We start from the raw sequence: 24,000 nt of genomic DNA, 5'->3' as shown, positions 1-24,000 counted from the left end.
ATATTCCAGTATACAGTACAATCAAAGGGTGCGGACTGGAGGTCATTTTTTTTTATTTACTCTTATTGCTGGGAGCATTATCAGCTGTTATTTTTTTTTATAAAAGGTTTCCGAATGACATCAGTCAACTTATTCAAGAAAACCAATTGGTGCGCCTCTTTTTTGTTGAAAATTATATGCGTTTAGGCTGCATTTATATTGTTGAGGTTTTGGGTTTTTCTTTTTATTTCCGTGATGACATCAGAGTTAAATGGTTCTCCATCTAGTCACGCTTTTAAGATGAATAAATCCTAACAATTATTTGTTGTTACTTTTTATTATTACATTGGCACAATTAAAAATTTGTAAATTGAGAGATTGGAGGACAGTTTAAACAATTTTTTTTTTCTTCTTCGAAAGATGACTAAAGAGGGTAACAGTCGATGATGCATGATTTGTTTTGTGGCAGTGGACTGGAATGTTTGTACAGAATTGACTTGGAAAAATCTTAACGCCTTGGAAGAATTTTTTATTTTTAATCAAGGCATTTCGCAAGTACTTTGTACACAGAAGTTATGGATTTGTTGTTTTATTTATTTATTGACTTTTTTTTTTTTTTACATTCTGGAATATTTAAACTCCGTTATAATATTTTTTTTTTACATTCTGGCATATTTAAACTTCGTTATAATATTTTTCCATGTGTTTTTTTTTAGCGGAAATATAGTTTTTCACTCTGTGTTAGAGCTTTTTTGTATTTAAAACTTTTACTTTATTTAAATGTTTGGACTTACATTTATTCAAAGGTAAATTCTTCAAGTTTTGACTCTGAAATCATTTTTTCTGGAGTGGAAATTAGCAAAACAAAACTTGTGCTTTTGACCATGAAGAAATTTTATGCATTTAATTTTATGCGAATATAAATGAATTCATTTTGCTTTTGCATCAAAAATTATTCACATATTTCATTTACGAGGAAAACTTTTTAGCTAATTTTATCAAGGTTTTTCTTTAGCTCTCTCTCCCAAAACAAAAAAATAAGAGAGTTGAACCTTTGCTTTATTAATTCAACGTAAAGGCAGCAACACTTAAATATTTCCATTTTGGGATGAACTCATCATTCTGTGTTGTTGTTTGAGATTAAGCTGGTCTTATGCCAGTACGGGCTCTTGCTCATAGAGCACCCTGCAGGGGTCCACTGAACACAAGAAAAGGGGATGAATAGGGACTGATAGACCAAAACCATTAATAAAAAAAAAAAAAAAGTTTGGCTTAGCAACAGTGAGATAGTCTCTTCCGCATCGATGTAAAGCCCTGTCAACACTAGCAGGCTGCCCGACGGGCAAACGCTGTTCCCATAACCCTTGCCTACTCAACGAGCTCTACTGACCGACCGAGTATGGAGGCAGAACGATGCGATTGTCTGGTAACACTGCTTCAGCAGCGAGAGAAAATAGAAACAGATGGAAGTCGCCCGCTAGTTTGGACAGGCATATTAATTCCTTCGCCCTTTGGGTTAGGCATCCTGAAATCCTCGAAATTAAATGCACTGCATGTTGTCCATTTTTTTTTATCAAGATCAATGAATTTCTATAGAAAACTGGATATTTCTAAGTAACTATTCTCACAGCAGTTGTAAATGATTTATTTGTGGGTGAAAAAGAAACTTTTGTTTGCGAAAAAGGCAAGCAACCTTAAGTTTCTGACTTCTTTTTGTTATTTTGAATGTTATTTGAATCTGTAGTAGTGAACTGGAAGCATGCACTCATCGTTAGAGATGGTGGTTCACGTAGCAGCGAAGGAAGGAAACCTTTTTTTTTTTTCTGTTAGCTATGTAACGTTAAAAGACTTAATTGATAAAGAAAATTATTTTTTGTGATATTTTGATAATATCATTATCCTGTGTCGTGATCCTCGTGGAGCCCTCTACTGTGTGTGATGAGTGGTCCACGGTAAGCAGCGGAAACAAATAGAACAATGGAAAGGTAGTATTAGTATTAGTAGTAGTAGTAGTAGTACGCGGAGTAACAGAAAAAAAAAGTTGAGTCCAGGCTTAATCATTAATGAATGAAGACTATCGATGAAGTCATGATTTATAACAACTTTTTTTCCTTCTTTCAGATCGATCTACAGCTTCAGAACGAGGAGGGCGGGGACATCAGTGGGTACATCACCAATGGAGAATGGGATTTGATATGTAAGTTTTTTTTTTTTCAAACTATACTAAACATCGTTAGCACTTTTGTTATATTGATTATATATTCATCTTCGAGTGTCTTGTACATTGTACATGCATTGCTCTGTATTATTCATGATGGTCTAGTTTTAATTTCTTTTTATTATGATGATGGGTACGACGCCATCATGGCTACCTTAGCTGCGGTTCAGGCGCTGCCGGAAAGCTCTGCTAACAAAATTAGACTTAAAGCAATGATTAATGAAGATAATTGAAAAGGTAGTTTACAAAAATATCAGTAGAAAATATTACATTGTGCTGTGGGAAGGGAAATGCTGTGAAGAAATAAGTTGTCTTCTGACTTGCAACTGCTTCAGGCCATATAGTAATCTTTATTTTATATTTCATACAATTCGAAGTTCTCTCTACTCATCAGACCCCTTTACATTGTGAAAACTTGTCATGGACACATTGGAAAGGGTGTTTTAGTGGTATGCCGAGGCAGACCATGAACTTGAGGCAAAGCAAGATTTTATGGTGATTTCATTATTTTCCGTCGTGTAAATAAAGCAGTCCTGAAAGAAAATAGCAAAACAATTGTCACTTGGGTGACTTTTGTTTGGATGCTGTTACTATAAAGCCGTATCTATAGATGAAAGTTCCAAGGGAGTTAACAGGCATTGTAAAGTGTGAACTCCTTCTGTATATGGTTTTATATGGGGAGAGAGAGAGAGAGAGAGAGAGAGAGGAGAGAAGGAGAAGAAGGAGAGAGAGAGAGAGAGAATTTGTTCATTGTTTATTAAACATATATCACCTGATTTAAACGCCAACACCTCATCTCCTCTCCCTCTGGCATGAGGTTTACGTTGTGTGCAGACCTTACCGTTTTTAGTCACTCAGCACTTTCTTTCTTTATGAATAGGTAGTTTTCTCTTCATTCCCTATTTCAGCGTTCTGAGCACATATTGATTTTTATAGTAATTTTTAAGTTTATATTAATTGTGAATTTCAATTACAGACCGATGATGTGTTGGTGATAACATAAAACGTTTTCTGTTAATAAAATGCATTCATATGACTGTCGTTTGATTGGACACCTTTCCTTTGTATATATATATATATATATATATATATATATATATATACTATATATATATATATATATATATATATACTATCTATCTATCATATCTATCTATCTATCTATCTATCTATCTATCTATATATAATATATATATATATATATATATATATATATAATATATATATATATATATGATATATATAGATATATATAAAGGGAGAGGTGTCCAATCAAACGACAGTAATATAAACGCATTTTAATAACAGAAAACGGTTCATGTTATCAACAACACATCATCAGTCTGCAATTGAAATTCACAATCAAAATAAACTTAAAAATTTCAATAAAAATTAATATGTGCTCACACACATCACACACACACACACACACACACACACACACACACACATATATATATATATATATATATATATATATATATATATATATATGTGTGTGTGCGTGTGTGTGTGTGTGTGTGTGTGTGTGTGTGTGAGTGCGAGCGCGCGCGTATAAAACCTATTAAAACGCACGGTTTAACGGATTTTCAAAAGTGTTAATATTTTATCGATAATAGTCCGCCCCATTCCTGATTATAAACCGACATTCGGCAAATCATAAAACTATTTTTATAACTGATTTCCATCCCAAAAGGATTTGATAATGAGTCGTGATGGCTCAGTGGGCTTTCACCCCGCGAATTAATTTAGCCTGCAAATAGTTTCGATTAATTTTTGCGTCCGTCTGATAACGACTCAAAACCTCACAAAAGCTGACCTAAGTCATTCAGAGAATGAAGTCTCTCTCTCTCTCTCTCTCTCTCTCTCTCTCTCTCTCTCTCTCTCTCTCTCATCAGAGTGGTGTAGCATTTTAAATCCTATAGTTTAAGGTCACCCCATTCACCTTGTGGACATAATACTCCTAGATTGGTCTCTCTCTCTCTCTCTCTCTCTCTCTCTCTCTCTCATCTAGAATGTTGTTGCATTTTAAATCCTATAGTTTGAGTCGCCTCATTCACCTTGTGAAGCTTTGGAAAAAAATAATTAAGAACTTAATTATGGAAATCATTGCTAATTTTCAAAATACAAATTCAATGTAAATTGAGCAATTTTAAAGTGTTTTTTAAACTAGTTTCTGAATATGCCTCCTCAAGACGCCTACATACTATATTTAGTCGTCATTTTATATAATATGATATCAGTTCTTCTTCTTCTTTGCTTTCAGCTTTTCCCATTTTCTATATGGGGTCGCTGTTACTTGTCAGCCTATTCAATCTTCCTCTGTCCTGTACATCTTGTTCTCTTAGACCCTTTTCCTTCATGTCATTCAATGGTTTTATCTTTCCACCTGAACTTTGGCTTTCCCCTCCCTTTTCTGCCCTCCACCTCCATGTTCATAACCCTCTTACATACGTGTTCATCTTCTCTCCTCATGACATGACCGAACCATCTCGGTCTTCTTTCCTGAGCTTTCTTTGAAACCTCTAATACTTTGATGATAACAGTAGCGTGAAGTACAAAACTGAAGACAAGACGACAAGGGAAATTCTATCAGTTGACAGTACACAAACCTAAACTTTATTTATTTATCTTACAGAGGTTACCTTGGTCAATAAGTCTGAATAGAGACGGTTAGGTCATGGACCAAGATATTTAGTATAATAAAAAATATTGGCATAGAGCAGAAAAATGAAAAGAAAAATACGCCAAATATAATATGTAAAGAATATTGTACAACTAATTATGCCTTTTTTAATAGAAATTTGACTTAACATGAAACTTTCTCAGGCGTTAGTTTTGTTAAGCCCTAAAATCATTCTTTTCGCAGTGAGGAGATTTGTTAGGGTCCCTCCTTGCATTCGGTCTTCGTTTTCTAAACTTTTCCATTTGGAATTTCGAAAACGGGTAACAGGGGGGCAGGAGAATAACTGTTCATAATTGAGAACCAACGAGGTACGAGAGAGAGAGAGAGAGAGAGAGAGAGAGAGAGAGAGATTGCTACGCACCTTGCAATGCAGGAGTAATTAGAGAAGAATGCGGACACATGCACACGCAGAAGTTTTCCATTAAATGGGGATCGTTGAAATAGGAGATTCTTGGATAATGAGTGCTTGAGGGGAAGGGGGAAAAAAGTGTCTCCGGTGCCGATAATGGTCAGCCTAAAATCGGCTTGATGAGGGCCATTACAGAAAAGCACAGAAAATGAAATGTCCCTTGAAATGCCATTTCATTTACATCTGAACACGAATGGAGTTTTAGTATTTCATTCGCGGATTTTACTACCAGTGGAAGAATGCCGTCCACCATATCCGAATGCATACGTATACGAGCGTAATTTGCACGTAGGTGCTTCACATTGTTGAAAATAACTTTTAACATTTGTAACGTCGCCATCTTGCAGTCAACCTCAACCATCACTTCTGGTAAAACACGTTTCCTCTGGGAGTGCATATTCGTGTTTGTCTTTTAATGTTCTCTCCAGTCGTTCATTAACCAAGTCATCGCCTATTTGAAAGATTGACAACTTCTCTTTGCTGTTTATAAATTCTTAGTTGAGTGTGTGTGAATTATAACATTTTTACACCATACAGGGTGTCCGTAAAGTCCCAGTACCATTACATGTATTTATTGCTCAGAATGGTACTGGGACTTTATGGACACCCTGTATAACTACTTAGGGTTCGAATGCAAGAGATTCTGGCCTCTCTCTCTCCTCTCTCGGTCTCCTCGCCTTCTCCCTCCTCTCCTCCTTCCCTCTTCTCTCTCTCCCCCTCACCGCAGGAGCGGCTACAAGAGCAATATTATCATCGTATTACCAGTGACATTCCAGTTTCCAGAATTATGATCGTAACAAGCACGCGCGCGCGCGCACACACACACCCACCGCCTCAGTGGCGTGGTCGGTATGGTGTTGGCGTACAACCTCGGTTGCCGCGAGTTCGATTCTCGGGCATTCCATTGAGGTGTGAGAGATGTGTATTTCTGGTGTTAAAAGTTCACTCTCGACGTCGTTCGGAAGTCACGTAAAGCTGTTGGTCCCGTTGCTGAATAACCACTGGTTCCATGCAACGTAAAAACGCCCTACAAACAAACACACACACACACACACACACACACACACACACACACACACACACACACATCCTAAAGCTATTGGTGTTGCGTGATGCTGAGTGTTAATTGTAAAACGTTACGGGGCAATGCTTTCGTTAATACTGGGGATACAGCTCCCACAATATATGCTAGACCTCACGAGACTTTTTATCTTTTTCACCGGAGAGGAAAGTAGAAGCAGAAGCTTTATTCAAGAAGTTCGAGTCTTCTTGCCATCTTGAAACTTCACTTGAAATAGAGGCGCTTGAAAGAGTCAATAAAATTTATGAAAAATTTGTGAAACAACAGAAGGCGAAAAGTTTTCGACTAATGGCCGGAATTTGCGAGGAAGTTTGCATCATTTTCCCGGAATTGCCTACTGTTACAAATTGATATAATTGTCGAGTATAATAGCGGGTAATGAATGGGTTATTAAGGTTAATTACCGAGAGACGCGTAATTGTCATGGAATACTTTTATGTTAGCCACGGATTAGGTCGTCGTTATTCTAGATGTATCCATGGGGTCTGAACAGTCGTGCGTATTATTATGCATGTGCCATAATACATATGAATACTTGATAGAAATGGTCCTTGGTTTCGCGTAGCCAAGGGTAACGTGATTAAGTTTTAAACAATGCTGTTGTATAGATTCATAACGCTTCATGTGTTTTAAGCTATTATCATGAGCATTGAGACAATAGCCAGAAGCTGTATTACAAACTTTTGATTTTCTTGTACGTACTATTCTTAGCTATTCATAACTAAAGTGTTTCTTTAAGTATATTAAGTAATATTGTCAACGCATAGGACTTTAAGTGGACTTTAGCAATGGGGGTATGGAACCATATTGGGCAATTTTTTGTGGGGTCTGATTTAGAGGTTTATACAAAATCTAAGATGACAATGATCGTGGTTAGTGGAACGTTGGACTTGTTTTTAGTGATATATTTTTTCCTATGGTAATTGGATGAACATTAAAAAAAAACAAAAAAAACTAGCTATTGGTGTCCTAAAAGCCATGTCCTAAAAACCGCGTCCTCAAAGCCGTGTCCTAAAGGCCGCGTCCTAAATGCCGTGACCTAAATGCTGCGTCCTAAAAGCAGTGTCCTAACCGCCGCATCCTAAACGCTGTGTCCTAAAAACCGTGTCGTAAAAGCTGCGTCCTAAAAGCTGTGTCCTAAACGCTGTGTCCTAGAAACCGTGTCATAAAAGCATCCTAAAAGGTGCGTCCTAAAAGCCGTGTCCTAAAGCCGTATCCTAAAAGCCACGTCCTAAAATCAGTTTCCTAAAATCAGTGTCCTAAAAGTAATGTCCTAAAATCAGTGTCCCAGTGCCCTAAAAGCCCAGTCTTAAAAGCCGTGTCCTAAAATCAGTGACCCAGTGCCCTAAAACCAGTGTCTTAAGAGCCGTGTCCTAAAAGCCATGTCCTAAAATCAGTGACCCAGTGTCCTAAAACCAGTGTCCTAAAAGCTGTGTCTTAAAATCAGTGACCCAGTGCCCTAAAACCAGTGTCCTAAAATCAGTGACCCAGTGCCCTTAAAGCCGTGTCCTAAAATCAGTGACCCAGTGCCCTAAAAGCAGTGTCCTAAAATCCGTGTCCTAAAAGCCGTGTCCTAAAATCAGTGACCCAGTTCCCTAAAACCAGTGTCCTAAATCAGTGACCTAAAAGCCGTGTCCTAAAATCAGTGCCCTAAAACCAGTGTCCTAAAAGCCGTGTCCTAAAACCAGTGTCCTCTAGGTGTCAACTCATCTCCTTCCTTTGCAGCTGTTCCTGCGAAGCGCAACACGCTGTCCTACAGCTGCTGTCCGGAGATCTACGTGGACGTCACCTTTCAGATCCACATCCGTCGAAGGACTCTGTACTACTTCAGCAACCTGATCATGCCTTGCGTTCTGATCTCCTCCATGGCCCTCCTCGGCTTTACCCTCCCCCCTGACTCGGGAGAGAAGCTCACTTTAGGTAAGGTCTCCTCACTTCCTGTGTGTCCTCATGTTTTCCCCCCCCCCCCCCCACCCCCCCCCCCCCCCCTCCCCTTCTTGAGATTTCGGCACCTCACACCCATCCTTGGTCCTCCCCTGAATATTAGTGACGACCCTGACGCCTTGTCCTGAACCTTTATTAATTTTTTTTTATTTTTTTTTTCTCTATGGAGAAAATGAGATAATTCCTGTGTGTTTCCATCCATTGAAATGTACTTTTTCCTATTTTTCAAACTTGTTTCTTAGTTTTTCTTCTTTTTCTTTCATTTTAGTGTATCCTCGTTTTCTCTCTCTCTCTCTCTCTCTCTCTCTAAGTCACCTTTTATCATTATCCCATCTTCAACTTAGTATCTCTCTCTCTCTCTCTCTCTCTCTCTCTCTCTCTCTCTCTTTTTATCATTATCCAATCCTCAACTTAGTCTTCTCTCTCTCTCTCCTCTCCCTCCTATCTCTCTCTCTCTGTCTTCCTAAATCTCTATCATCATTATCTCTCTCTCTCTCTCTCTCTCTATCTCTCTTCTCTCTCTCTCTCTCCCCTTTTTCATTATCCCGTCATCTCCTCAATATCCTGACCTGGCCATGTCTCGTGACTTTGTGTGATTGGTTCTCTTGCCAACTCATTTTCACCTGTTGGTGCCCCTAAGGTTGCATCCACACCCAGCGTCACAAACAAGTCGGCAATTTATCTCGCACATATCACGAACGGGTTAAATACAAGTCAGCGAATTTAGTTAATGGTCCTAACCAGTGCTTCATACGATTATCCAGCATTTGTCAAGGATTCGTTCTCCACCTGGGGTCGTTGACTTGTTTTCAACCAGTTTGTGATGTGTATGCCATAGGTTTCCGACGTGTTTTTTTTTTTTTCTATCCTTTCCCATGTCCTCCCCCACCAGTAATATTTTTCCCCATCTTAATTGTCCCCCTCATTTTTAGAGGTGTCACATTTAATACTTCTTCAGAATGTTATGGTTATATTTGTATTACATTTATGATGTTCTAATTACGTTCTTTTTTTTTCTTTCACCACTTCTTTTTAATGAGGTCATTAAGCCACAAGTAGATTTATAAAAAGTTGTTAGATCAATAAATGTAATGGAGCTTTGTTAATTTCACTCGAAGTTTTCACTCTTAAAATTGTCAGTGATGATTAAACGATGTGTAATTATTTATGGCTTCTCTTGTCTCACTCAATTTGAAGGAGCTGTGTAACTTTAAGGACCTAATTTCCATAGAGGTAAATAACCGAGAATTGATTAAGTCACTTTTTTTCCAAACATCCTCTCTGTAATTAAGCCTTTTATTGCACTGAAACATTTCTTAAAACTCGTCGCTGCAAAATAATCATAAACGAACTACTCTTGGTAAGTTGTTAAGCTAAAATCGTAAACAGGCCTTAAAATATGTCACTTGGGAATTTGTTGTTGGAGGCTCACCAGGCTTTTTTAATAAGGAATGTGAAGTTTTATTCTCTTTTTTTTCGATTTGGGAGAATTTAAGTTGGTCTCTCTCCTTTTATCATAGTTTGATGTCTTCGAGAGATGGCGGACTACTTTTGTTTTTTTCAAAGAATATACAGAAGGGCAATAAGAATTTGAGTTGAATGTTTTCTTAATTTCGAATTATGACTTCAAACTGACGAAGATAAAGTAAAGTAATAAGATTATCTTGATTCCTAAAGACTCGTGGTTTGATTCATGGTTTTTTTATTTCTATATAAACTTTCCGTAGGCTCACGAAAATATTATTTATTTTTTTCCGCTCTGAAGACACTTCACTAACTCGTCGCCAAATGTCAACTTTTCTTCTAACTTTATTTCAACAGGTGTGCTTACTTGGGAGCGTATTCTTCTCTTACCTGCTGTTTTTCTTGTTCCTTCTATAAAATAAATAAAATTTTAAAAATTTCTTTATAAAATAGTAGCAATTTTGATAGTAATTTCAGCTTATTTTGAACATGAAATTAATCATGTGAGAATCAGTGCTCAAAGGTTTCCAGTTACTGTTTTCAAAACTTGAAATCTAATAAGATTTCAACATCTGGTTAAAACGCAAATATTAACATTCAGCAGTATTTTAATGGACAGCGAAAAAAAAAAAAAACAAAAAAAAAAAAAACTTTATTCTTCATCTTAGTAAATGTATTTGTAGAGGAATTGGCGTGTGGTCCCTGTACTTAGTAATTGTATTTTTGTCATTAAAAGAATGAAACCATCCAATTTCACATCTAAAAACCCCAGGCTCTTTTAACAAAAATAACACCCCAGTACTTTGTCTCCGTTCAAAAGTAATTATATAGAAAAATAGGCCCATTTGTCGTGCCACCAGCGGCTTTTTGGTCGCGGAAGACTTTCGAAAGTTGTTAGGAGGGGGGGGGGGGGGGGGGGGGGGGGGGGGGGGGGGGGGGGGGGGGGGGGGGGGGGGAGGGGGGGGGGGGAGCGGGGGGGGGGGGGGGGGGGGGGGGGGGGGGATAAATCCCCAAAATTTAAAGCCATTTGAAAATACTTTGTCAAGCTGCGTGGAAAGGTTTTGTTTTTATTATTTAGTCCTTCTCGTTCGTTTCCACAGTTTACAGAAATGTTTTCAGTTATTTTTGTTCCGAGCGTATATCTATCATCATGTTTCAGCACTACGGTTTAGTTTTTTATATTTTTTTTCTTTTTCTTTTTCGCTTGAGATATTTCTTTTTATATTTGCGATTCTATTCAGTTTTGAAGTTATTGGAGTCCTTCCATATCGACTTTCCTTCGTTGCAGTATCTTATGTGCGTCCTGTGCTTTCACTATTTCGTTGGCGGTTTAATTCTCGCCATAATTAATTCTGCCTTTTCTAAATGCTTTCAGAATTTATCATTTCATATATTTAACGCAGTTTTGAAGATTCAGTTGGGCTTTTTGTTTTACACTGCATTTCGCGATCTGTTTGTTTCTCCCCTGTCAATGAATGATCTCATATTGTTAATTGAAGTGTCTAGAATTTTTCAAATAGTTCCTTTTTGGATAACTGAATAAACTTATTACGTTGCCCATATACATAGCTGTTTTAGATAAGAAAATATCTAGTTAGACGCAGAAAGAAGAATAAAGTTAATTTTGCCATAATTCCATGTTCAGATAAGCGCAGAATAATAAATCCGTGTAAATAATAACCAAAATAAAATCAATTCTTTTGAAGAATGAATGATAGTGTATACTATGTCCCTCAAGTGTGGGTCATTTTAAGAACACCCAGCTTAACCGAATCTATCTTAAGTAGGAACGAAGTTTTAAGTGAACCATAAGGGGGGTTTCAAGAGGAACAAAGAGGGGTCACCTCTAGCATGTACTTGTGCCCTTTATTTATTTTATGTATTTTTTTTTTTTTTTTGTGAGTTTTCGTGATTTTTTTTTTTTTTTTTGGAAGTTTATTTTTTTTTTTAAAGTGTGATTTTTTTTTTTTTTTTTTTTTTGTACGAGGCGTTTTAAATTCTCTTTTTAATACCAAACCCTCGTTACAATCGTTCTTCGGTGGTGGCGGGAGGTCGGGCGTATTGACCAAACTGGTAAATCACTCTAGTTTTGACAAACTTTGGTATATATGTATTTTGATCTATATGTATTTTGAAATCTTTTTACAAGTAAGCGAAGGACATGGTAGGTCACTTTAAAGAGTACCTGTTGTTATTACAAAATATAAGGTTTAATTTAAGTTTTTTTTATTATATACATACATTTGTGTGTAAATATATATATATATATAAGGGTACTGAGTATGGTATAATAGTAAGGGTTTTAATCTTTTTCCCTTTTATCATCTTTTTCCTTTTTCTTGATTTTATTCATTAATAACAAATGAATTCATATGGATGATTTACGACCAGTGTGTCAGATATTTTATATAGAATATAAAGATCACGTAGGAAGTTTCCTGTGGTATCCGGGTGTTATAAAAAGCTGCTCCTCTATTTCCTTTTAGTACGTAATGGTTTCAGACGCTTAAGAAAAGTCTGGCTACGCTGAGTACATTCAAATATAATTACTCAATTGTGGTTCTGGATTTCCAACGTATCCATGTCTCTTAGATAAATGAACACAATTTTTTTTAATCGCTTGTTGTCAAGGATGGTTGTACTATGTTACGGTAAAATAAGTTGCAATGACATTCTAAGAGTCTTCCATGATGCCATGACCATCCTAACACCGAGCTCGTTTGCCACTTTAACTGTTGTTATTACAGACCCCCAGAGATAGTTAAAAAAAAAACTATATAAACTAGTCAAGTGAGTGATGTGGTGACCTTTGACCTACAAGCCATTGACATGACCCAATTTTTACTTTTCAGGTGTCACAATACTCCTCTCGCTTACAGTTTTCCTAAACATTGTGACAGAAAATATACCAGAGACATCCGATGCTGTGCCCCTCATATGTATGTAACTCACAAAAAGAGAAAGAAATCAAGAGATATATATATATTATATATATCTCAAGTAGCCAGTAGCTTTATTATGTCCAAGACATTTCGACGTTGTACTTACGAATCAGCTGATTTCTCTTTTTGATTTTTTTTCTAATCTGGAAACCACAGTTGCACTCACACACACTTCACTTGTCTACTTATCCAGTTGTTATTTTTATTTTTATTTTTCAATTATCCCGTTTCGTCACTGTAGCAATACGCAATGAGTTATTTTTGTCATTAGAAGCTACTAACATTATACTGCCACTACGTCTTCTAGAGTCAAAATCACAGTTGGAATCTAGAGTTATGAATTCTTAGTCGTTTCTTTTCTCTACCATTAGTGTTATTTTTTTTATATCACAAGCCCCTGACCACGATTAGCCTCATAGACGACTTAGCGGCCACACCACTTAATCTTCTTTTTTTATAATTTATCCGCATCCTCGTCTGCTCTTGAAATGACTAACCCTCTGAGTCGTTTAAATGGTGACTTTGTTTATCTTTCCTGTTGGAGCTCTCTAACCCTGAATGGTAACCATGTGGCCTCTTCTTTTATAATGATTGGGGATGTAATATACTCTGAAAAGTTCTCTTCAAAATTTTGTATTTCGATTCAGTAACTCCAATTTCTTTTGAGAACTTGTACATATTGTCTGTTCATTGTCAGTCAACTTATATGCAGCACTCTGTGAAGTCTACCATGTACTTATCGTCTGTTCATTGTCACTCAACTTCTATGCAGCACTCTGTGAAGTCTACCATGAAATGAAATGTACTAGTATTCATGATTTGTAAAATGCTTAGCTTGGACGGACGTATGCAAACCGTGTAGGTATACTTGATTCTGCCTGAATGAGAGGCCTGATTAGACTAGCAAGGGAAAGAGCAGAAAATGTGATTTCATGTGATTTCAAGCTGATGAATTTGGGTGATATAAAAGTCTTCGTTAGCTATAGAATGTTGTTGAAATGCCGGCGATGTCGAGAATAAAGTTTTAAGAGGAATGAGTTGCCCCAAGTGATTTGCCAGTGAAAGCATGTGGGTAATATAGTCAGTAGCGATTGAAAAGTGAGTCTCTTGGGTATACGGGAGTATAATAAGCATGTGGGTATTATAGTCAGTAGCGATTGAAAAATGAGTCTCTTGGGTATATGGGAGTATAATAAGCATGTGGGTATTATAGTCAGTAGCGATTGAAAAGTGAGTCTCTTGGGTATATGGGAGTATGATAAGCATGTGGGTATTATAGTCAGTAGCGATTGAAAAATGAGTCTCTTGGGTATATGAGAGTATAATAAGCATGTGGGTATTATAGACAGTAGCGATTGAAAAGTGAGTCTCTTGGGTATATGGGAGTATGATAAGCATGTGGGTATTATAGTCAGTAGCGATTGAAAAGTGAGTCTCTTGGGTATATGAGAGTATGATAAGCATGTGGGTATTATAGTCAGTAGCGATTGAAAAATGAGTCTCTTGGGTATATGAGAGTATAATAAGCATGTGGGTATTATAGACAGTAGCAATTGAAAAGTGAGTCTCTTGGGTATATGGAGTATGATAAGCATGTGGGTATTATAGTCAGTAGCGATTGAAAAGTGAGTCTCTTGGGTATATGAGAGTATGATAAGCATGTGGGTATTATAGTCAGTAGCGATTGAAAAGTGAGTCTCTTGGGTATATGGGAGTATGATAAGCATGTGGGTATTATAGTCAGTAGCGATTGAAAAGTGAGTCTCTTTGGGTATATGAGAATATGATAAGCATGTGGGTATTATAGACAGTAGCAATTGAAAAGTGAGTCTCTTGGGTATATGGGAGTATGATAAACATGTGGGTATTATAGTCAGTAGCGATTGAAAAGTGAGTCTCTTGGTATATGGGAGTATAATAACCACGTGGGTATTATAGACAGTCCCGATTGAAAAGTTGAGTCTCTTGGGTATAAGGGAATAAATGTTAATTAAGCATGGTTGCAAGATGGGGTATCTCACAAAAAAGAGAAATAGGGAATTGTTTTGGGGGGACCAGGATGAAGTTGAGAGTACTGACAGGTCTTCATCATGGAAATGAAATGTACTTGTGCAATGTACATTATCTGAAACCAACTGATTTCGTTATATTTGCAGGGAACTTTGGGAGGGGGCGGCGGAGTGGGGGGATGTTTGAAGATTTAAAAACAATAAGATGTTACCAGAAGTGCATATGACTAGTAGCAGCGTGCTAGAGAGAGAGAGAGAGAGAGAGAGAGAGAGAGAGAGAGAGAGAGAGAGAGAGAGAGAGAGAGTTCAGTGTGGAAGTGTGTATAATTCTGATGCTTTAGGAGGGAGAGAGAACAAAACAAGTATGAAGATGATCAATTAATTAACCGAAAGGTTACAGGCAAGGGTATTAATCCCGGAAGTGCGCACGTTCACGATTTGTCAGGGTAAATGGATGCATATCTGAAGAGGTTTAGCTTCATGTAGGCGAGTTTCTACGAAGTAGGACATTGTTAACGCTTGCTGCTGTATTGTTCGTTTGTTGAAGTTAGTAGAAAATCAAAAGGTAGCATGTCAAGTGAAGTGAGGGAGATATTCATTATAAACTTTGGCTCTTTAGTAGAAGTTTGTAATGTGAATGAAAATTGTTGTAGTAGAATATTAAATGCTGCACCTTTATCAATGTAATGGTGGCTTCACGTGTCAGTATAGACCGTGCAAAAACTGGTTTTATCCAACAAATATGAGGCATTTTGCACATTTCCGTCCGTTACAATGACCTAATTGCTTAAATTCATTTAAAAGTTATATTTTTCCCAGATTCTGTTTCTCTTGTAAACACCAATTTCAGGTTAATGTAATCCAATTTTGTGTGTTTTTAACTTAACTCATCACGACCTCCATTGTCTTATTATTACTACCAAAAATTGACGTTCCCCTTTCTCGTTGTAATGCGACAAGCCCCACCATGGTTACGATTCAGGATAAGAGACATCAGGTGCTATAACTTCTGTAATCTTAATTAGGTTGGAGTGATGAGGGGTAACCAATGCGTTTTTATGTCTTGATTTCTTGACAGCCATTTTCCTGTTTTGCCCAAAGAGTTTGAACGGTAGTTTTCTCTTCTCTTCTTGGTCAGCCTGCAGCCAAACGAGCTAGAGTAGTCCAGATTGGCTTGTATGTCATGTGGCTTAAAAATGAGCTACGTCCATTGATCAAAAAGAGAATGCATACCAATGAAATTATTCTCCTGCAGAAGTGTTCACTGAGAGAAAGTTCAAGTCCAGATGTTTGTGCTTATGTTTCCTTGTCCACTCAGTATGCCAGATGTCTCCCTAAGGATTAGCATCATGACGACATCAGTCATTAACCTAAAGTAACCAAAAAAGGCAGGATAAAGCGTTGATTTAAGAACTCTGGGTAAAATGGTGAAGGTCAGACGCTGTGAATCCAAGTTGTGTGTGGTAACTTGGGTGCAGAATACGTGTCTGGTACGAGTTTACGAAAACGTAAGTCAGTTCATTCAAAGAGAGAGGGAGGGTATGCCTCGAGTCCCCTTCTTGGGGATTTAGTCTTATTTGCTGTTGCTTTGAGAGGATGGTTATTCTACATCGCTCAAGGTTAATTATGATCATGGAAGTCATAGTGCAACTAATTAATACTTGAGTATTCACACGGCCTGTTCATGGTACAATGGTCTTAAAAAATGCTGTATCACTTTTTGACAATCTTGAATAACGCTTCAAGTCACCAAATCTCAACGAGGCTGATTTTATTTTTGTCTACATGGTCCCAAAAACGACAGACAACTGCACTCTTCATTTTTTTATTTTTTTCAGTGTTTCAAAAAAACTCCATACTGGAAAGTGCCACACGACTTAAACAGTTTGGAAAGATCCCGACATGGGACATGGATGTACTTTTTGTGTGAAGAGAACGATATCTATCTATAATTACTGAACAAACTCCGCAACTTTAGGGAGTGTGTGATACTTGGAGAATATCATTATAAATCACAGTGCACTTTAGACCTTTAAGTATTGTTTCTGATATTTGTAAGTTTTATTCAGTATTAATATTAACAGTTTTTTATAACTTAGGTACCTTATTTTTAAGCACAGTACTGTCTCCTCCTCCTCTTTTGTTTTTAAAACTCATTCAGTATATGGTTATTATCACTTAATATACGTACTGGGATTACTGCTGTCTACAGCGGTAGTTCTAAACAATCATGCATTAAATGTTGTGAGTAACCCTTTATTAGACATGATTTTTTCCTAACTAACTAAATAAACATTTTTTTTCTCAACTTAAAAATCAAGGAGTATCTTTTTTTCGCTTTTCTTTCAGAAATCACTATCCTGCTTTCATTGACGGTTTTCATGACCGTCGTAGCTGAAAAATTACCTCAAGTATCCGATGCGATACCCTTGTTAGGTAGAGTATTCAGTGCTTCCCGTCGGAGTATCAGGAGTTACTTTGCTCTCTCATTATATTTCTTTTGCCATCAATCTGTGTTGTGAGGTGTGCAGCCTTTGGCCTTCAACCTTTCATCATACCTTTGTGACAAGGTCATACATTTGTTATTCATCCATACGCATCTTGACATATTTACATATTCCTCACACACCCACGCTCACACATATGATTCATTCACATTCCTTTAATATATATAATATAATATATATATATATATATATATATATTATATATATATATATATATATATATTATAATATATGCATGCATTTAAATATACATTTTGATATACACCTTTACATATGTAGTTTTAATCTGTTCTTATTTTTTTAAGAATGCCTTTTTTCATATCAGTCACTTTTGAACATGATAGTGGACTATGCTGTTCTTCGGTAATCACCAGGGAAGTTTCAGTGTAGAAAACTATCTTAGATAATTTTGGGCATTAGTTATGCCAATGCTTGATTACCAATAGGACCTTATTAGATAAAACCTGGTATTATGGCGGTGAACAGATCTGTAAGGAAATGACTAGGATTACCATCCTGATATGCCCACAGGAACTCAGATTAAAGGTTATCTAATAGCTTAACAACTTTGCATCACGATTACCACCTAAAATCATGTAAAAGGCTGGTCAAATCACGCAGCCCGCTTTGACGAATACTTACTTATTTACAAATCTCACACACCAAGATTTTTGGTGAAGTTGAAGTGGAAAGTACATTTTGAACTGTGCCTTAACGTACTCTTACTAAGGGCATGACACACACACACACACACACACACACACACACACACACACACACACACACACACACACCTACCTTGTGACCGAACAAGAAGGGACTTGGTTCTGATTAGTAAGTTAAAGTCTGTAGCATTCTGGAAGTAGTTAACAGTTCATTTACAGTTTTAGTGCACAGAGGGTTAAGTAAAAAACTTATATCAAAGGGAAAATAAATAGCTCCGACATTTTCGTGATTAGAGGTATTTTGAAGAAGTATTTGCGGCATAAAGGAAAAGGGCCACTTATTTTTTTTGCTTTCCTTTTTGAAGCAGACGCCATTCAAACAAAAAAACATAATCCCATGCACCAGTCCAGGAGATAAAGCGAATAGATCGAACAGGCCATTTGGGAACCAACTACGTTCACCAAGCCAGACTTTGGGGTGAAACGACAGAGTTTTTAGGACCTGAAAGAAAAAAAGCTCTCAGTGGTTAGTGTGGCTCACAGGCTGAGCAGATGGCAATTACTCCCGCGACCCCAGAAGCTAATCGACGAGAACTGACGTATCCTAAATTATTAGTATAATATACTTAAGGATGAGTGATAGTAGGAAAATTACCGTCGTCCAAAAAGGGACAAGAGTCACCAAGTTTTTTAATCTCTTTTAACCTTGTTTCTTGAGTCAAGGTTATTTTCAAATTGATTTCTAGATATGAGAGACTTTGTGATGAGCGTCAAATCTGGTCTTTAGCTCTTTTAAGGTCTAGAGAATATACTTTTTTGAAGATGTAGGGAAGAGAGGAGGTCTGGAAATTGCAGACCTGGTCATTACATGAGGTCTTAGATAAAGATAGACCAGATGGGAATTCTGGCGGAAAGACAGAACAGAGATGAGTTCATTTCATTTACGTAGATCAATCATAAATACATGACGATTATGAAAACAACATAGCTCAAACAAACATTCATTTTGTTACATCTTGATAACCAGATACCTTTACCAAGACAGCATGACGCAAAAGTGATTAGCATCTGTATAGCAGACGGGCGTTGAAATATAATTAGTCCATTGTTGTTCTTTGTAAATAAATGCATAGATATTAGTACGTGTTACTGGGAAATTTAGGCCCCCCCAAAAAAAAAAACATTTAATTGGGATTACTGCTGTTGCTAAAACACAGAGAAAGTTATAATTTGATGATTCAAGTGATTCATGCTGTCATGTGTATTAAAACCTAGACACCCTCCCTTTCTTTACTGACTATATATATATATATATATCTATATCTATATAATATATATATATAATATATAGATATTATATATATACATATATATATATCATAATATAATATATATATAACTATATATTATAATATATATATAATATAAATAGAGATTATAATTATATATATAATTATATATATATATATATATATTAGTATATAATTAATATAATTACCTCTACCCCACGCACTCTCCCCATATTTTTTTTCCAATTTGAACAATTTTATCAGGTTCAATAATTTTTTGTATATATATACACATATAACTCCTTCACAAAGCGCACATCTCCAATTGGCTTTCCCTCCCTCCCTCCACTGTTACGTAAGGTTAAGGGCTTCGACCTCCGTCAGATTTTGATGGTGATAAAGAATATATATATATATAATATATATATATATTATATACATACATAAGCCAAATGGTATCATAATGGTATATGCTGGAATGGCGTACAGGCATGAACGTTTCTGTGTTTGTCTAAGGCCACGATGCCGCTTATATTCCCCCCTCTCGTCCCCCCCCCGCCCCTCTCAACCCCCTTTCTCTCTCTCTCTCTCTCCCTCTCTCTCTCTCTCTCTCTCTCTCTCTCGTCTCTCTCTCTCAACATGCTTCTCCTATCAGCCATAGTATCCTTTATTCCAGTCTTCGTCTTATCTTCCATATATATATATATATCTTATATATATAGAATACATATATATAAGTGGCTTCCCAGCAAGTTTTAATGATTTTGACGATGGTGACGGTATTAGGGCAATAGGTTAGCCTCAGAAATGAAGTTCCAATAAAGCTCTTAGTCCAGATGAACACACGGGAAAACGAGCTTTACTGGCACAAGGTGACTATGAGAGGGGCTAACCGGTCCTAATCTCGACACGATCTCATATTTGATAGCAGTATAGCAACAAATGCAATTGTCGCTCCAGCAACAGTTGCTGCAGTTGCTCTCCCTATATGACTGTGTAATATAGGAGGTGGTTCATGGAAACAGAAGGCGATCGAACGCTTTGCCCGAAGTGAGAAACCTCTTTTACGAGTTCTACTTAGTAGTGACCTGTTTGTAATTCCCAACAAATTTAACAGTGGTGACTGAAGATCACTCCCATTACAATCAGGCCACAACTATGTAGAATCGTCCCGGTTTCTCACTCCAGCGAAGTCACTTGAAAATAGAAGAGAGAAAGACTGAATGGGCCGGGTCATGGTGGCGCCACCCACCGAGTTCGTCAAGGTTGGAAGTCCTTCCGAAGAATTATTCATCAATGCCAACCTTAACTACCTTGGTGGGTAACCCCATGATGCCCCAGCAACTTCAGTTTTTACCCTTTGGTCCCAAACGGCCACCTTATACATGCCAGAGATCCTTTTTACCTCAGAAGGCGTCCAGGCACCCAAAGTAGGTGAGGTGGAGTCTTGGTCAGGCCTATTTTTTTTTTTCTTTCTTTTTGGGGGTTCTCTTCCTTGTCTCGAAAGGCAGCAGTTTAGTCGCCCCACCTTACCCTTTGATAGCCAATTCGCCTTCACCAATTGAAACCCTCATTGTTAAAATTAATATAAATAATATATATTTATACTAGCATATGTATATTCAAGTTTAGATTGACCGCCTGCAGGACTTGTCATAATATTCATCAACTGCAGTTTGGTTATTATCCTCTGCAAGAGAAGTTAAGTCAGATGGAGATCGAAAATCACAAACTTAAACTAAAAAAAAGCGTCTTGCTCCCACTAGGTCTTACTCGCTCTCTTTTTTAATCTGTTGCAACTTACTCTAGATCTTTCTGTCTTTCTGTGTATATTCTCTCTCTCTCTCTCTCTCTCTCTCTCTCTCTCTCCTTACAATCCTATTTGAAAACATTCTTTATGCTGAGTTCTGTATCCCTTTCTTTTTATACACATATATATATTTACATCTATGATATATTTGAGTTCATCTTTTCTTATCTGTTTCCTATGTTCGTAACGATGTTTGCGCAATGTCTTATCAAAATATATACGGATGTGACTAACAAAGTGTCAGCTTTGAGGTAAATAAGTAACCATCAGACCTTTACTTGAAGTATTATTAAGTTGGGTTTAAGCCTTGGAATTATTGCATTCAAGTCAGATATGTTAAGAATTGTATCATATGTTTTGCCAGTCATGCAAAAGTGGAAAAAAACGAGTATTTGAGGTATAAAAGTTCTCAGAATCAAATAAACTGTTGACAGTAGTTCAAAGTTTATAGCATCCTGTACTGACGTATTTAAGGCTCTGCGATGCAGTAGGATTTTTATACTTTTTCCTATTCGCCCAGTAAAATTTATTGATATGGTTCTGCTTTTATGTTATTTTATTTTTTTATTTATTTTTTTATTTTCTACAATTTGGGACTATTATTTCATTGCTGGTATTCGTCCGTTAAAGCATTTTATTATAAGTTTTCATTTTTCCTTGAAGTGGTTATTAAATTTGATACCAAATAGAATTATTTTGAGTTGTAATGTACTGTATTATTTTGAGTTGTTATGCACCATTGCAGTTTTTGAATTAGTAAGATAATCATTATTATTGTTTGCTATATACTGAAACCGATTACGAGTAAAATGCTCGAATTTTTATTGTTTATCACCCAAATATATACCTATATTTACTGAAACCGATTACGGGTAAAATGCTCGAATTTTTTTTATCCCATATCACAAATACCATATATATATATATATATATATATATATATAGATATATATATATATATATAATATATATATATCTATATATATATATATATATATATATATATATATATATATATATATATATATGTGTGTGTGTGTGTGTGTGTGTATGTATGTATATTTATAAATATATAATAAATATCATAATATACTATATATATATATATAGATATCTATATATATATATATATATAGATATATATATAATATATATATACATAGAGCAGGTTATGAATAACTGAAAAATTTACAACTCTTTTTGCAGCATTCAGTAAATTACCGAGAAAAATTAGCACTTGCGTGTATTTTCTTATTGGTTCTTGCTGCAGTAATTGACCCTTCGACCGCATTGCACTATTGCCCATTTTGAGTGAATCTCATTACCCACGTAAGTAAAAGCAGCCAGTCCAGAGCATTTTAGATAATAGTGAAGGGTCTCCTCGTAACAGAGGCGCTGATCTGATTAAGCGGGATTCATACAGTTAGTATATCAAGACATATAGAGTTTGCACTTGATTAGCGGATTAGCGAAACGGAACAAAAAAGTGAGCAGAGGAGAGGCGAGAGGAGGAGTGATATTGAAGCATTTTGTTTCAAAATCAAAAGTATTATCTACTAAAATTTTTCGAGAGTTTGCTGCTTTAGAATAAAAATAGACCGTGATTATATTCCTCATTTATATTTCTGGTTTAAATCGGAAGTTTCGTAGAATGACGAGTATTTTTGGAAAGATACGCTTTTGCCTGCGAGAGCATAGTCTTCTTCAAACTATAGTATATATTCGCAGGACCTTTTTATCAATAGTAGGTTAATTAAATGATATTCATTGTGAGGCATGAACGAGATGGTTAATGTTATCTTATCTAGAAAACTTACAGGTCTGTGAACTCGTTTTCCAACATCGCTGTGTCCACGTTTTACAACAGAAAATCCTTCCAATTTTAGTGTAAAACTCATAAAAAAAAGTTAATATTTTACTGTTCGCAAGTTTTTTTTAGTGTCCTTTACGTCACCTTTATGTCTGTGGAAAGTAACATTGTTGAAGGTGACTGATTAAATTTCTCTACTTCATGTATAATTTATCTTCTTAACGAAAAAGACGAAAGATTTCATTTGTCACCATCTTAGATTTTTTTTTTCGTCTGAGGCTGACAAAATCAGATTTATTTAACAATTTTTTAAGATTTTAGACAATGCATAGTTGGATAAACTGTTATTTTTCTGTCGTAAGGAGATTACAGGAAATTTTTTAGGATCCTTGAATAAATTTAGCAACGGTGTTAATAGTAAATCAGTAAAATTTTATTTCCGAATCTCGGTAAAACTTTCACTTCAGTCAAAAGAATTGAACTGACAATTGGTTTGTGATATACTCGAGTAGTAGTAATCTGGCAACTTGACAGAATGTATGAACGAAAGTTTTGAAAGCACACTATAGTAGATTCACATCAACCGTGCATCTGATGTCTAGACCAGTCCCTTACGACGCTCCTGATTGCCTGTTGATAAGCCAATCACAGGGCTGGAAACTTTCATTCTTCTCGAGAGTTCACATAGGCAGGATGAATATTCCACCTCTCCTGAGGGATACTTTTGAAAGACGAATCCCTCAGGAGAGATGGGACATACATCCTGCCTATATGAACTCTCGAGAGAGACTGAGAGTTTCCAGCCCTGTGATTGGCTTATCAAAAGCCAATCAGGAGCGTCGTAGGGGACTGGCCTAGGCATGAGATGCACGGTGGTTGTGAATCTACTACAGTAGGTTGTCAGTAAAGTTTTCGTTTGTCCGGTTTCATAATACACAAATTACTGAAAAGGTAGAGATTGGTAAAACTTTATAATTACATGGCCCTTGCAATTAGTTACGACTGATTGATGGATAGTTTTCTGCAAGTTATCTGGCGTTGCGACGACAGTACTCATTGACGCCTGAAAATAGTATTTGTACACTTTTAGTTCATAAATGTTTCATATCATTTGATGGGGAAAATCCATTAGTATTATACAGTCGTTTAACTGCAAATTAAAAAATGGAACTATACATTAATAAATA

At 36.4% G+C, this 24,000-nt stretch overlaps 1 protein-coding gene across 4 annotated transcripts in view; it reads left to right on the top strand.

Moving 5' to 3' along the window:
- The window catches only part of LOC135205463 (neuronal acetylcholine receptor subunit alpha-7-like), a 179,206-nt gene that overhangs the window by 105,480 nt on the left and 49,726 nt on the right, over positions 1 to 24,000 (top strand). For 2 of the 4 annotated variants that reach the window (XM_064236114.1, XM_064236113.1), the window contains exons 6-8: positions 2,101 to 2,176; positions 8,099 to 8,293; positions 12,634 to 12,720. In XM_064236114.1, the coding sequence (XP_064092184.1) occupies positions 2,101 to 2,176; positions 8,099 to 8,293; positions 12,634 to 12,720 (358 nt within the window). The remainder of the gene's footprint in view (positions 1 to 2,100; positions 2,177 to 8,098; positions 8,294 to 12,633; positions 12,721 to 24,000) is intronic. The other 2 variants (XM_064236116.1, XM_064236115.1) reach the window with 1 other exon arrangement.

The sequence above is a fragment of the Macrobrachium nipponense genome, chromosome 24 (assembly GCF_015104395.2).
Source record: "Macrobrachium nipponense isolate FS-2020 chromosome 24, ASM1510439v2, whole genome shotgun sequence".
In the NCBI taxonomy this organism is placed as follows: Eukaryota; Metazoa; Arthropoda; class Malacostraca; order Decapoda; family Palaemonidae; genus Macrobrachium; species Macrobrachium nipponense.
This window is presented reverse-complemented; position numbering and strand designations above follow the sequence as displayed.